The following is a 16,251-nucleotide window of genomic DNA, read 5'->3' on the forward strand; positions in this document are numbered from 1 at the left end:
TTTTTAAGAAAAATCACTAATATTCCTATAATGGCTTCCAATGTGTCTGTAGTTATTAATAGTGTCATTATAGAGTCCATATCGTTATTGATGGTGATGGTATATGGTATAGCAATTATATTCATATGATATTCATACAGCATGTTATATATAGCTATCTTATAGTTTTGTTGTGCCATTCTAAAATGTTATTATAGGATTAATTGGCCTATAGTTATTTTTCGTAAGGGTTAGTTTATGTAGGCCAACAATATGCTTCCTTATCAATGTAAATCTAGCTTATAAGCATGTTCTACATCTAAGAATAGTATATTTTAGAAAAAAACAGATCCGGTGTAACTTTACTTGGGTTCAGTCTACTTTAAGGCACCGTGGTAAAAGTCGCCCCGCCCGCCCAGCGGCTGCGGCGGGAGGCCTCTCCCTCCGCGCGCCGCTTTAAGTGAAATGGGAAGCCTTGAAACCTCCATGTTTGTATCTTGAAATTGCGAGCGGAGTTGAGCTCCATATTGAATCAAAGTTGCCAACTCCTTGACAAATGTTTTCTAACTTTCAAACTTCAGACTTCAGCGGGCACTCGAGCGGCAGCCGACCGGCCGACACCTGAAGGGCCGATGGGCGCGCGCTAGGCGACTTGTTGCGGTGTTTTCCCAGGTGGATTTCAACTTTGTTTCTGGACGCGTTATGTTTAATGCAGCGAGTCAGCGAGCAGACTTTAACTTTAAAGTGTAAAAGATCAGGATCGCGGCTCTGGATCGGACCTGGGTGTGATGGACAGTCCGTCCTCCGTAATAACGCAAGTGAGTCGGGATGAGGAGGGGAACAGAGCCGCGGCCCCGGCGGACAGAGGTGAGTGAGGGGTTTTTTTTTTCACCCCGCTTGTTTTGCACACATGTCAAAACTTTGCAGCTCTGACTCACAGTTCAGGAGCTTCAACTCAACCGCACTGTAATCAGCTTAAACAAACACGGGCTGTACGCCGCTGCTGCTGCTGCCCAAATACAAGAAGTATTCTGAATAAAGTCGAGTAGAAACAGGCTTCACTAACAGCAGCACGGCTCTGCAGCAGTTTGGGTTGTGGCCCCTCTGGCCTGGGAGGAAAGTGAAGGAAATGACGTAGGCTACTAATCCTTAATTAAAAGAACTGTAGTCATCTTACAATAACAACATTTAGGAAACAGTGAACCCTTACAAAAACAAGTTAAAGTTAGTCCACTGACTGTTAGTATCCTTCTTTAAAACGAAACATAAGAGAGTATACTTTTATTTTCCTTTTCCTGTACTTGAGAGTAGTAGGCTGTACTTAGGCTTTTACTTGTACTGTTAATGTTACTAGAAGTATGCTTTAATCAACTTAAAAGTGGTCCAATTAAGTCACAAGTTCAAATACATCTTAATACACCTTTAGTATTTGTGTGTGTGAACCTCATGAATACTAAAACTATACAGATATAAACTTTAAGTATACTTACAAGTACACTTTTATAAACTAAAAAAGTGGGCCAATTTAGTCCCAACAAGTCACAAAATAGTACACTTAAAAGTAAACTAATAGTTTACCAAAGTAAGTTACAGTACAAGAAGTTAAGTATAAAAAGTTAGTGTAGAACTCTTATACTATTAAGTAGCCTATACTTTAGAAAATACACTCAAAGTTTACTATTTTATCACAGAAGATTGTAAGTCCCCATAGAATATTATTGTGATACCATTGGAGATGAAAAAATGATAATATAACAAACTCATTTTTGAATACTTAAGACACTATAAGTCCATATAGGAATATTATAGTGTTTTTTTTCATTTGGGAAACTACTATCACTGGTATGCAGAGGTTTGTCTAGCTTTCCCTGTATTAAAAGTGAAGGAAATTATGTTTATTATTACCAATAATCAGTCTTTGATGATCAAGTAAATATTAGCTTTTGCACTTAAATTTTACTATTTCACCTCCCCATCATATCTCCTTGTATCTTCTATCAGTTCCTATAAGGACTTTTAATGCTGTTGTTATTTCTTCACACAATGCCAGTCTGTTGCCTTCTTCACAAGATGATCGATCCATGAAATTTTAATTTACGCTGTGTAACGCTAACTTATCTGTAGCTGCAGCAAAAACAGTGTTTTGTGTTGAGTAGCAGTGATTTCTGGGGTTTACTAGAGTATTGGAACTGTATTGTACTGAATAAATACTGTCAATCTAACATGTATAGATCTTCTGTCACTTTTAACCCTTATTTCTGCCACATTTGTCACTTTTTTAGGATCAAAAACCCTCTGACTTTTGATATTTGAGTAAAAATGAATGCGAATAACAGTGACAGAAAAGTGCAAGTTGTGTGAGTGTTCCTTAACATTTCTTTTCCACATAAATAGACATAAAGCATCTAAATGAGAGAAAAACGAACATGTTCAGGCTCTGTAAGTCTTAATTCGTTCACTCAGGCAGACACACATGGATTGTTCCCAGTTTTGACGTTTAAGTTCAGGTCTGAGCAGCGGTGGAGAGTGGAGGCTGAAACGTGAAGCGGTGCTGCTCTTGTAAATATGTAGTAGCCTCATCTATTACATAACCTGGTCTCCACACTTTGTGAACTTGTTTACCCGCTCCAGCACACAGTTGCTGTGCCAGACTCCATGTTGACACTGACGGAAAGTGATTTCTTTTTATCTTTTGACAACCAAGTGAACGTTTTGATTTCCTCTAGTCTTTTATTTTTAATTTAGTTTCAAATTCACTGTAGTTTCAGGTAGCATTCAAAGGGCCTTTGCTATTTGTAGTTTTATTTAGTGTCCACTAGCAGCAAGGCGCGCGTTATTTATATAGCTAGCACATTTCATACACAAGGAAAATTCAATGTGCTGCACATAAAACACACCAAAAAAACTCACTGCACCCATGCATCCTAACATGTTGTATTCTTTTATCGTATTCCAGCATAGGAACGACCCTCTATGTACCTTAATGGGTCATATTTACAGGAATGACACCTCTGTAAATATGTCCTGAGACGACATTTAGCAACACTTTACTACGATCAACTCATAAAATGGCATATTAGACAGAAAGAAAGAAAGATAAAATAGGTAAGTAAGGATAATGATAAATAAATAAGAAAGAAACTAGATTGCAGGATTCAAGCATGTTATTCCTCTTGGTCACTTAAGTTGGTCTGAATATAAACTCTGATGCCACACTGATAAACAGCAGCTCCATAGAGAATGACTGAGAACATGTGGAGTAAATGACTGTAAAGCACCTATGAAGACTTTCTGGGGAACGAGGACTTTAGAAGTGATACTGCAGCAGCATTATTACAGCTAACATCTCATTCAGATACAAAGGCTCCATGTTGTGCATCAGCTGTCTGCTTTGTAGCTTTTAGGGAGAGTTAATAAAGAGGCCTATTCATGAATCAAATGTAAAATCATCAGTGTCACAGCCTTATGACCTCAAATCCGGGGAAGAAACGTAACTTTTTATGTCCGCAGGCATGGGAAGTACCAAAATCCACTTGCCACTTTCACTGTTTTATTAGCCATTTGTATTTTCACACCAAAAGAGGACTTCCAAATGCTGGTGGCTGGTAGAGTAGACTATAACTAACCACAGGCAATATTTTCCAGCATGATTGCCCGTCCTGCCGATCTATAAATAAGGCAGAACAATGCTGCGTGTTGACAGGTGAATTCATCATAAACCACTAATTATGGTGCTGTGATACTTCCGTACGGCCTGGAGCCACACTGGTGCATTCAGTGGTTAGACGGATATATCAGATTGCTGATGTATATCGGGCCGATGTTGGCCTTTTTATGAAATATCAGATATCGTCTGGTCATGTTGTCCGTGAGGTTCCTCCCCGACTGCAGAGACAGAAAAACAGTCAAAAAGTTGTTTTTTCTTTGAGGATAATTTATTCCTTTAGTTGTTCATTGATGTTTTTTGTCAATGTATTCTTCATTTAAAGGCAGTAATGTGTACCAGAGTTTCCCTACCATTGAATAGGTGTGGTGTGTCACGCTGCTTTAAAGAGCTGCTGACACTAAAAGAATAAGAAAATAGAGACTAATAAGAAATTAGTCTCGGTTTCAGTGGAGAGTTTTAGTGTCCCATGATGCTCTGAATGCTGTTTCAGAGGCTTTTCCACCCTGACAGGAATAAAATTCTGGGGGAAAACACTCATTCCTTGTCATTTTTTGGCATGAAAATGATCAAATTTAGGTTTTGGATATATATATACCTTAAAGATATTGGCACAAAATATCGGCTATCGGCAACTCGGTCTAACAATATTCGTATCGGCTTGTGTAGTGCTTTAATAAAATGTAGATATTCATTATAGAGCTTGGGAATAAATCAAGATTGGCTGGGATCATCCGTCCCGTACGGAGGGAGGGAGGGAGGGAGGGAGCGTGTTGTTTGGGACGGCGGCGGCCAGAGAGAGAGAAACCATACTGACAATGTGAGCGAGGCCTCAGCTGTCAGATGGGCAGAGACTGTGGGACGAGGTGGGAAAAGCCTTCCAAGTCCCTGTGGAGTTTTACATAAGGAGTCAGACACAGGAAACGGGGCTTTGAAATGGATACTGAGCTGATCAAAAGAGCCGATCGGGAGTGTGTTAATGATTTCAGCGGTTAAATGCCGATTGAAGGCGTTTCTTACTGCATTTTTGTGTGTAGCGGTGCAGGAATTAACTTGTAGAGGTAGAGAAACGCATCGGTTCCTTTGGTAACGTTTAAATTCCCTTTAGAGCTCCAGAAATCTCTCATTCACCATTTTAGAGATGATGATTAGAGAATAGGTTTTAGTGTAGATAGAGACTTGTTCATTATGGGACAGGGTGGAGTTTCTCTCTTCAGGTTTCACTTGTGTGAAAACTGAAACTAAAACTCATTTCTAGAGATTATCTAGGGCTTTTTTTTAATTTGCTTTGCAAGTTGGCAGCACATTTATTATAATTCCATTGCTTTTCTTTTCTCACACGCTGAGTTTGCATGCTAGTTGTCTTTATTTGAGTCATGTTTTTTCCCCCCGCATTATTTCAGTTTTAATCTCGGTACAAGCAGACAGAATGCAGCTTTAAATCTGGGTTTTGCCTGCTGAAGGAGCTGAAGGTAGATAGGAACCCTGATTCTGTTTGTTTACACAAAAACACACATCAGCCATTCGCTAGATCTTCTTTTTGAAGCCAGATGTAGAAAAGTATATTTTTTTTTAATTTTCACTGGTGTAATTTGGGCCAGAGCAGGTTGATACTTTTTGATTGTGACTGGTTCTTCAAATAGAGAGCCTAAGTCCCTCCCCTTCCGGTGGACCACCATGGGACCTTATTTCGGAAAAAATATGTACGGTAGTCAACGGCGAGAGACAAATAATTGTTTGATCCCGTTTGAATTGTGCCATGAATTACACATATGATGTTTTGTCAATTTAAAAGATAATTTTGCAAGTCAAGAAAGTCGCAGTTTGTTGTAAAACTGTTGAAGTATAAGAATGTGAAAATACGTAATTAGAAAGACTTTTTTTTTTATTAATTTCTTTTTTTTATTATTGTTTTATAAGCAAAGGAATAATATACAAACATTCAGGTAAACAATAGCAGCACATATATCAAATTTAAGGACACAAATGTATATGAGGAACATAGAGGGAAAATTTAAAAGACAATTACATAAAAATAAAAACAGGAGTACACATACACACAAATATAACATATTTAGTCAGAGGTTTCAGGGAAAAAAGTTCCATAATGTTTCAATACGTAATTAGAAAGACTACACACCCAAAAGTCGCGTAAGTGACGTCATAACTTCCTCTCTCCACAAGCTACCCGGAGCCGCTGAAGCTCAGTCCCTCTCAGATAGCAGGAGTATTATACACAACCTGGAAGGTAGACAGTAAGAATGGATTTAAACTGGTTTAGGATAGTTTTAGTACAGTGGGGGCTAACGTTAACGCGATGCCTGTGTGTTTCCTATGTTTCCTTCCATGTTGGTGTTGGTGACGTATATTGTGTGAGACGAGAGATGTAGTTCACTGAGCGGTTTCACACAAAACTAAACGTTACTTTACTGTTTTACGACAAACTGCGACTTTCTTGACTTGCAAAATTATCTTTTTAATTGACAAAACATCATATGTGTAATTCATGGCACAATTCAAACAGGATCAAACAATTATTTGTCTCTCGCCGTTGACTACCGTACATATTTTTTCCGAAATAAGGTCCCATGGGGGACAGCGGAAGGGGAGGGACTTAGGCTCTCTATACTAAATACTAAAAAAAAACAGTAGTGTTATGATACCTTTCTTTGTTGAACTGAAACCATCTATCTGTCTGTGCAGTGGAGTAAATTATTTTCTGACTAGCATTTGTACATAATGTAATCATCATATATACATCATATGCCATACTACACACAAGTATGGTTTCCTAAACGGTATGAGATTGTGCTCAGTTGATTTTATCAGTAAAAATGCACTGAGAGAATTAGAAACTCTGATAACCAATAGTAAGAATTCAACATTTTGACGCTTTTTGGTTCCTTTTGATGCCGTGAAATTGATACTGAGAACAGGTTTGGTGCTGATCGGTATCTGTTTAATATTTCCTGCTTTAGACAGTCAGAGCCTCTGATAGGCTGTTGTACAAACGTAAAGCCAGTTTTATTTGGACTACAATCTACTGTGGACTAGCTGTAATGGTTAGTTGTCCTTTTTAAATCAACTTTTGGCTCAATGTGTGTTAGAACTTCAAATTAAATGAAATTAGAAATTCCGTGTTATACTGTCGATCCAAAAAAGGTTCGCTAGGTCTAGTTTCCCTCAAGACTTGGTGATTGATCAGATCAAGTAATCAAGTTAAGAACAGTTACTCTCAACATATGAATGGTTTGATTCCAAAATGTTTTCTATCCATTTTGGAAATATTTGCCTCCAGAAATTCATGAGTTAATATTCCAAAACAACACATGAATCTGTGCTCAAAAGGTCTGAAGATGACTCGTAACTTTATTAGCAGCCCATGTTGCTGTTAAATGGGCTTTACTTTCATGTCATCAGTCAAGTTGTTAGAGTATGTGTCATTTGTTTTTTTTTCAAATGGTAAATATCTCATTCTTTCCCAGCAAAAACGCCCTTTCTCAGACTTGTGCTCTCTTAGTTAACTGTCTGGTTTTGTAACTCCGATCACATTCCATTCCATAAACTCGCTCCTTCCTTGTCATCTTCATAACGCCCCTTTATAAATGAAACTAACACATGTTGTGTGTTTTATGGCTGGTTGACACCCAGCTAGTCATATTTGTGATGAAAAGTCTGTGAATAAAGACGTGAATGTGGAAGTGAATGGGGAGAGGAGGGAGGAAGGATGGACATGAGGGAGTGAGGAAGGACACGAGGGAGTGGGAGTGAGGAAGGACACGAGGGGACTGAGTAAGGAAATGAATAAGGACAGGAGGCAGTGAGTAAGGACACAAGGGAGAGAGTAAGGACACGAGGGAGTGAGTAAGGACATGAGGGAGTGAGTAAGGACATGAGGGAGTGAATAAGGTCACGAGGGATTGAGTAAGGACACGAGGGAGTGAGTAAGGAAATTAATAAGGACACAAGGGAGTGAGTAAGGACATGAGGGAGTGAGTAAGGACATGAGGGAGTGAATAAGGACACGAGGGATTGAGTAAGGACACGAGGGATTGAGTAAGGACACGAGGGAGTGAGTAAGAACATGGGGAAGCCAATAAAGACACAAGGGAGTGAATAAGGAAGTAAGTAAGGACACAAGTGAGTAAATGAGGTCATGAGGAAGCAAGTAAAGGCACGAGGCAGTGAGTAAGGGCACAAGGTGAGATCCCTTATAAGTGCTGACTCTATCTGGCACGAGTTTCCCTAAAGTGTCATACGAGTAATTTCACTACAGAGATGATCTTTGTTTTAATGGCTTACAATGAAACTTGAAAACTTCATCATCATCATATTGCTTTAATCATATTGATCTTTGATGCTTTCAGGAAACTAGGCCACATTATCTGATACAAAGAGGGACAGATAAATAATAATAATAATAACTCAAATGCTAATAAAATGAAAAAGTCTGATTGAATTCATAACCGCATTAAAAAGGACTAGAACGCTCAAATGCAAGAATATAAAAACTATTACGTAAAAGCTCGTCTATAAAAATGCAGAAGAAGAACTGACTCGACATGAAGCCGACTCATTATGATGAAGGAACTGCCTGGATCGTCGTATTACACCGACTCACTCCTGCTGCTCTGAGGCACGATGGCAACTCGCTTCCTCCTCTGATACCCGTCTGTTTCCTCTTCCTGTTGTGGTCCGACCGGCCGGCCGGCCGGCCGGCCGGCCGAGGGTCACGCAGGGTTTGAGTCGGCAAAACGGAGCAGGAGGGAATGGGAGAGAGGGAATGAAAGAGATGGACAACAGAGGTTTGTGTGTTGGTAACTCAGTCACGTCCAGAGAGGGAGAGAGAGCGAGCGGCCGGATAAAGAGACAGAGACAAAGTCCAATCTGAGGCAGAAGAAGAATGAGTGAGAATGAGTGTTAATCAGAAATGTATCAGACACAAAACCAAGCAGATTGGAGTTTTAGTGTTTAGTTTTAGTGATACAAACATTTCTCAGAGGCAGAAATAATCTCACTGGTTGAGTTAAACCTCAGTGGGCGGAGCCAAAGAACCACTATTTCTGGCTAAGTAATGTTAGACTGAAGCCCAGTGAAAAAGACAAGAGGTAAAAGAGGAGGAAGCTAATATTATGAAGACTAGCGCTCTTGATACCAACTGAAAAATGCAATCTAGGCATAGTAAGTTATCTAGTTAATGTAGTTGTAGTCGCGCGTAGCTAGACTGGCACTCAGAAAAACTGTGGTTCTTTGGCTCCGCCCATTGAGGTGTAATTCAACCAATGAGATCATTCCTGCCTCCAGAGCAGCTCCTCTCAAAGAAATGTTTGAGTCCCTAAAACTCCCAATCTCCCAAAGTCAAGTGAAAGTTTAAGTTGTGCTTTGTTTTTGTTGTCTTCTTGGGTGGAGTTTCTTAAAAAAAAAAAGTGTACATTTTACATTATCCGTGTGCCATGGAGAACCGAGAGTCTGCAGGTTTTCATTCCAACCAGCGACTACAGCTGCTGATTTCACTGATTAACACAACTTCAACCAGAGAGGAGGAACTAATCGATGAAATCAGCTTTCAGTCAGTCTCTGGTTGGAATGAAAACCAGCAGACTCTCCAAAGCACCATAACTGAACCCCTACCAGTGTCAGTACTGGTGCCAGGCTTTACCTGTCGAGCCACACGGACCCACATGTCCTCCTCCGTCACGCCACATGTGTCACAGTGATTGACAGTGATAAGGGTGTGAAGTGAACACCGTCCACCAGCCAAGTTTGTCTTGTCAACCAGCCAATTTGGCAGGTGGCCAATGATCATCTAGAGGTTTTGTTCCGTTCTAAAGATGTTTGGCTAGTAGAATAGTGAAGGAAATCACCAGCAGCAGAGAAATTTAGTTTAGTGTCCTGACCGCTTTGAAGTCGTACCCCTAACTGATTGAACACCTGCTCCATACAGTATATTTCTTATTCCACACAGGCGTTTTCAAGCCGCCGCCTCCTCCTGCCTCGCAGCCCGGGGCCAATTCCTCTCTCGCATATTCTCACAGGTGAAGGCGCTTGTCATTTGAAAGGCGTCTCAAGCCAAAACATCTGTGCAGCATAAGAGATATTAGTTGGCATGCTGTCTCGTGATTAAATCAGCATTAATCCAGCCCACCCTGGGTCAAAAGGTTGAGCGGAGCGTGTTGTTTCTTGAGGCACACAGGTGATGCTGAACCGAAGGCAAAGGTATGGAATAGTTTGAGCCAATAGGTGATAAATCTTGAATGAACAACAGAAAAAAGTACCATACTGTATTTTGAGCAAATGTAATTTTTCAATTTCATTAATAGCAATTAATATTACTTTAAGTTGTTGTAAATTAAAACTGTCATATTTATTTTGCTGTACATTATTTGACTATATTGTAACTATTTTGATTAGCTGTAGCCATTGTTTGCCCTCTTGGTATTTATAGTGTATCACATGGGAAATACAAGAGGTATTGATTATGTCAAGATCATTATAAAACGCTTAGCTTGAAGTGTATTGGGAGGCATCATTCCAGCATTAAGAGCATAATAATCATCAGAAGAAGAAGCATGCATGGATTACATGCATAATTATTTTATTATCATCAATTACATGTATGAATGAATGAGCACGTGAATTATAATGGATTATGAATCTCATATAACTTGTGTCATAAGTCATAGCTATACAGTTGGTTTGTGTTACAGCACATACAGTATATCATGTTCTGATTGGTATAATGCCCTCAAATATACTTATGAAGTGCTTATGATGCCTTATAACGCCTTCTTAGCAACACTTTAAGGGAAGTGTTGCTGAACTTTCATTGGTGGGCGAGTCTGTAAGAGGAATGTTTGCCGCTGACATCAGAGATCTGGTTACGCAAGAGCTGCTGCCGGGCACGTGTGTGTGCAGCAGGGTTTGTGTACATGAGCAAAGTATAGAAAGTCGCTGGATGTCCTTGTTAACTGTTCTTATGCATGTAGTGACGAGCTGGGATCATGAGTTACGCAACGTTGTGCAAGACCTGTGCTTTTTAATTGCTTTTTCCAAAGGGCGAAGACTAAATGAATTCTGATAGCGCTTGAAAAGTGTTATGCATCTCATGGTGTTTTTGTTGTTGTCTAGAAGCTTAAATTATTATTTCAAGTTGCAATCAGTCTGGTATCTAAGGCATTTCCAAAGGGCATGAGTTCAGAGTTTCATTCTACTATACTATACTATACTAGTTAGTGTAATGTTTAGAAACTAAATATATTAGTTAAAGTTGCAATAATTTGGATTTTTAAGGTATTTGCAAAGGGCATGAGTTCACAAAGAGGTTTATTACAAAATTAGATATTCACTGTTTTAAAAAAAAAAATGACACCCACTTTTAAAAACTTGGAAAAACAAACTTTTTTTTTTTTTTAAAGGATAGTACGTAATTTAGGTCCTTGGTTGACAAAATACCACTTTAACAGACTGGTTCCTCTCTATTTTAGAAGCACTGATTGATGAAGTTGTTTTTGTGAAGAAACACTTCACGTGGAGTGGACTGTGGGCCTCCCAGATACCCAGCATGCACTGGGAACCTCACACACTGGGCTGACATGCGGCCTCCTCTGCTTCCTCTGCAGGTTCTTCTCCCTCTCTGTCTTCCAAGAAGCCCAGGAGCGGCGGCCTGTTCTCCAGCCTGCTCTGCTGCCTCTGTCGGGACCAGCCCGAGCCCCCGCCGGTCAACAACAACGCCCCGCTGCTGGTGGAGGAAAACGGAACCGTCTCCAAGGTGCGTTCACTTCCTGTCTCCCCCTGGGTAGAATCACCTCGGATTGCATTTTTGGCGTGTTTTGAGAGCAGTGGCACGATCATATCTGAGTTACAGAAGTGGAAAAACACTCTGTCTGTCTTCATCATCTTTCTAATGTTGCTTTTGTTTTCCAGATAAGTGATGCTGGATGTGTTTTTGTAAGTGAAGTTGAATGTTACTTTGTCCAGGGTCAGGTAAATGTTATTTTTGCTGTGTTTTTAGATCCAGGTGAAGCCACTGCTGCCTCCAGCGAAGTCGAAAGACAGCGGAAAGATCTGCGTGGTTATAGATCTGGACGAGACGTTAGTTCACAGCTCCTTTAAGGTGAGAGAAGGTGTAGGAGAGAGGCGAAGAAATAAACAGTCTTGCTACAGGATTCACAAGCAGAATGTTGCATATCAGTCCTCCATTTCAAATGTTTTCCTTCATTTCCCACATCATGTCCACAGGGACATTTACGCATTTCTTGGAGTTTTCAAGTACAAAACAGCTTTCAGGGAAATAGCGAGTCCCTTGTGAGCGCATTACATCATCAGATAGTTATGGTTAATAGTAAGAAACACTCTGTAAGGTCTACATTTTCTTCATCTCGTTGTTGTTGGCACCGGCAGTGACATTTCTGTCATTGTTGGCAAAAGCCAAACCCAGACTAGCTGGTTCTTGAACCCAAATAAACACAGCCGCTCCTCCGTGCGCACGAACACTAGACGCTGTTTCTGCTCCTCCGTCTGCACTTCTCCTGCATCTTTCTTACATTAATACTGCAGTCAGTTCATTTTTATTGTTATACAGTAAAGCCACATTAGTATATTGTAAAACAATCCCTGTAGCGTCTCCCAAACCAACTAGATTATTCCTTGAAACTTCCTCTTCAGCAAAGCTTGAAGTAGAAATGGGACTTCTCTAGTGGCTTTATGCCGAGTTGGCTGTGTCTCTTGTTTATTAAAATTCATTTTTTTGTTCTTCTCACAGCCGGTGAACAATGCAGACTTCATCATTCCTGTGGAAATAGATGGAACGGTGCACCAGGTACGGTACAGTCCCGTTCCTAATCAAGAAACACAGCAAAAATGCACAAAATCTGATATAGAATAAACAGGATTTTGTTAATTTTCCATACAGTTATTGTTGCATGTTGTTGTCTGCTGTCCTGTAATGTCTTCATGGCCGTGTGACAGCAGTGTTAATTGCTGAGTATACATGCTGCCTACCGGTATTTAAGGGATTTTGAAGATGGCTGTTTGAAGACGGATGACAGTTTCTGGGTCTGGGCCTGGTTCAAGTAATCCAGGATAGGTTTGTTCAGACAAGCACAGCCTATTCCGGATGACTTGGTTCAGGAACGCTGCCCTCAGCCACCGACACCGCAGGAGGAGGAAAAAACAAAACACAACAGGAAGGCATTACAAAGACACAAGTACTGGATTTCATTTGTCGAGCCAAATGTTTGTGTGTCACTGGTCTAGTTCAGGATCCTTTTACCAGGGTTCGTCTGCAAAGTGTGGGAAAGTCTGAAAATCCAGTTTGATAAGTACCAGGTTTTGAAATGTTTGCACAAAACATATTGTTCTGTCCATATATGTATATGAGTACACATTTATTTTGATGTAAACATTTAGTCATTTCACATGTGACATTTGTTTTTTCAGCTAAAGAGCCATATGGCCCAGTAGACAGTCATATTTTCCAACCAGTATTGCCATATATTATATTGAACACCAACAAAAACCAGCTAGTCAAGGTTTTGGGGAAAAAAAGTATGGGATTTTGAAATGTAAGATGTGTAGGAAGCCTGTTTTACAGCAGTAGACTGTACATCCATTTCCTCTATATCCTGATGTTTTTCTCTGTCTGGGACGTCCCGTGTGTTGCAGGTGTACGTGCTGAAGAGGCCGCATGTAGACGAGTTCCTGAAGAGGATGGGAGAGCTGTTTGAGTGTGTCCTGTTCACTGCCAGTTTAGCTAAGGTGACACAGTCCTACAGTCCTTCTGACACTGTTACACGTGATACATACTCAGTTTTTCTGCCTTCAAGTTGAATATGATTAAATATGACACATATTTAACCAAATCACGTTATCCATCCTGAAGAGCGTTCTTTCAGATATATGAGCAAAATAATAAGTTAAAATAAGATGAACTCCCTGGGGAGCTTGGGTCATTGCAGCAGCTGTATAGTAAGTATAGTAAATACAGCAGAGAAAAAATGGAATATAAACAGTATTCAGTGTTTTCCCCAGAATTTTATTCTTGTTGGGGTGGAAAAGCCTCTGAAACAGCATTTAGATCATCATGGGACACTAAAACTCTCCACTGAAACCTAATGAAATTCTTTTAGGCCTTTAAAGCAGGGTTAATGGTAGGGAAACTCACTTTGTGCCTAAATGAAGAATTAATTTACAAAAACCATTATTGAGCATATAAATGAAAAACTAAAATGTGCAAAGAAAACAAAACTTCATTGCAAACTATTTTTCTGTAGCTGTGATCAGGAAGGAATGATACTTACTGGCCGATATCTGATGTTTAATAAAAGGCCAATATCTGCCCAATGTATTGGCAAATCAGTACATCGATAAAACTATTCAATTGATTTCAATGTTGTGCCATGGTTGCAGTACGCCGACCCCGTCTCTGATCTCCTGGATAAGTGGGGCGCCTTCCGGTGCCGGCTGTTCCGAGAGTCGTGCGTCTTCCACCGGGGAAACTACGTCAAGGATCTGAGCCGTCTGGGACGAGACCTGAACAAGGTCATCATCGTCGACAACTCCCCCGCCTCCTACATCTTCCACCCCGACAACGCAGTAAGTACACCTGGGTGTCAAAAAAGCCACAATCTGGGAATCCTAGGTCCAAATCTGGCCTGGGAACTCTCTCTCTCTCTCTCTCTCTCTCTCTCTCTTTCTCTTTCTCTCTCTCTCTCTCTCTCCCTTCCTCCCTCCCATCTTACCTGTCTCTCTCTACTGTTAATGATAACATTAAAGCAAAAGTACAGAAAAAACTGTTGGCACCACACCATTTTTTTGCCTATTAAAAGCTATCAAAATGCTTCAGATTTTGTATATGAAGAGCTCTAATTTTCACTTAAATTTCTCTGCATTTTTATCTTTTTTTCCTCTGCATTTAGGTTAGTTAGTGTTTTTTGACTGTCAGCAGGATATCTTATAAACTTATGAATGGATTTCTATTAAATTTGGTGGACAGATAATAGACAATAGACAGTAGACTGATTTGATTTTGGTGGTGATCCGGATGTGGGATTTCCGCAATTAGACGATTATCATTTTTAGCCATAACTTTTTAACGGAGATGGAGACTTTACTCCAAACCCTGAGGGAATGTGTGCAGGGTCAAGAAATCAATTTGACTTCAAATTGAAGTGATAGGAATGATGTCTGTGGGTGTAACAGCAAATTGGAGAATTGTTCAGTGCCTTCTAGTTATTGAGAAAGTGAACTGAATTCTGTTTAGCAAAGTCACTCTCATTTACAACTGTAACACAGAAAATGCAAATCACTTTAGAACCGGTATTGGATTTTTAAAGTATAGGAACTGGTATCGGCATTGGGAAAATTGTGAGGCGTACAAGTGGGACAACTTACTGTTTTCTGTCCCGTTCTTCACTCTGTACCACCAAGTAAAATCAATGCTTTACACCTTGATTACCTGATTGATTGACCGGTTACTCGGGTGATCGGTTTGTTGAGAATAAACACCGATGTTTCTGCCCCTCTGTGTGTGTGTGTCCAGGTGCCTGTGGCCTCGTGGTTCGACGACATGTCCGACACGGAGCTGCTGGACCTCATCCCGTTCTTCGAGAGGCTGAGCAAAGTGGACAACGTGTACACAGTCCTCAAGCACCAAGGGACCGCCAGCTAGCAGCGTTGCATCGCTCCGCATCTCCAATTTAGAACAAGATACCGTACAACACACATCAGTGAGGCATCAGAATGAACCCAAACAGACTGCGTGGAAGCTGACAATGTCCCAGTATCAAGCCTTTAGCATCCTGCAGCAGAACATCATGTTTGGGAGCCTTCACTGCCTCCTCCTGGTGAAACAGGAAACTGCCTGAACATTTTGCCTTGTAACTTCCCCCTATAAACCTTCAACCTATCATGAACCAGCTGGAATGAATGAATGGATGAATGTGTGGATGGATGGATGGATGGATGGATGGAAAAGGAGATTCATGCTCATATTCAGCACCTTTTCTGCAATTTCAGTGAAGTTGCAGTAAAGTAACAAAGCCGTCTGCACAGAGCAGGTACTGGAAATGGACTTCAGCAGTCTGATCCTGCAGAACCGAAGCAGGAACATAGTAAGTGGGAGGATTCGAATGGAGGATTTTCGGACAGGTTTTTGTGCCAATAAACTTGATAAACCTTGTTATTGAAAGAGCAATTGGTGCAGAGGGATCTTTAAAACATTTGGAATATTGGAATAGCATTATTTTTGTCACACACCCATGTTTTACACTCTTCCCTTTACACTTATCGAGTTTCAAAATTGTATTCATGATACCCTTTCTCGATCCTCGGGTGTCATTTTAGAGTTTTAACCTCCTTCAGAAAGAGCGATGTGATCACGTACTTGTGGATAATCATAACAGTGTTATGACTGCATCTGATCAAATATCACAAAGGGTTTGCTAAAACCCGCTCATAACGTAATAATGTAAGACTGGACAGCACTTTACAAGGTGATCGTCAGGACCGGCCTCATTGTCACTGCGGCTTAGAAATTGATTTATTTAGCACAACAGTTTGTATTCTAAACCAGTTTAAAAAAGTAGCATCGTAAACCAGCCAACTCCCAG

General features: G+C 40.4%; 1 protein-coding gene across 1 annotated transcript; it reads left to right on the plus strand.

Annotated features, from left to right (window-relative positions):
• Window positions 1-497: 497 nt before the first annotated feature.
• LOC139921159 (carboxy-terminal domain RNA polymerase II polypeptide A small phosphatase 1-like) lies at window positions 498-15,830 on the plus strand. Its single transcript, XM_071911320.2, has 7 exons — window positions 498-846; window positions 11,263-11,411; window positions 11,655-11,756; window positions 12,405-12,461; window positions 13,307-13,399; window positions 14,051-14,236; window positions 15,183-15,830. Exons 1-7 carry the CDS (start codon window positions 768-770, stop codon window positions 15,309-15,311), a joined length of 795 nt encoding a protein of 264 aa, XP_071767421.1. The 5' UTR covers window positions 498-767; the 3' UTR covers window positions 15,312-15,830.
• The last annotated feature ends 421 nt before the right edge of the window (window positions 15,831-16,251 follow it).

Source organism: Centroberyx gerrardi, chromosome 21, assembly GCF_048128805.1.
Source record: "Centroberyx gerrardi isolate f3 chromosome 21, fCenGer3.hap1.cur.20231027, whole genome shotgun sequence".
NCBI lineage: Eukaryota > Metazoa > Chordata > Actinopteri > Beryciformes > Berycidae > Centroberyx > Centroberyx gerrardi.

What these genes read in the sequence shown, in the direction of transcription:
- LOC139921159 (XM_071911320.2), top strand. Translation starts at nt 768, where the DNA reads ATGGACAGTCCGTCCTCCGTAATAACGCAAGTGAGTCGGGATGAGGAG. An exon ending in CGCGGCCCCGGCGGACAGAG is followed by an intron (nt 847 to 11,262) that starts GTGAGTGAGGGG and finishes CTTCCTCTGCAG; the next exon opens with GTTCTTCTCCCTCTCTGTCT. An exon ending in AAAACGGAACCGTCTCCAAG is followed by an intron (nt 11,412 to 11,654) that starts GTGCGTTCACTT and finishes CTGTGTTTTTAG; the next exon opens with ATCCAGGTGAAGCCACTGCT.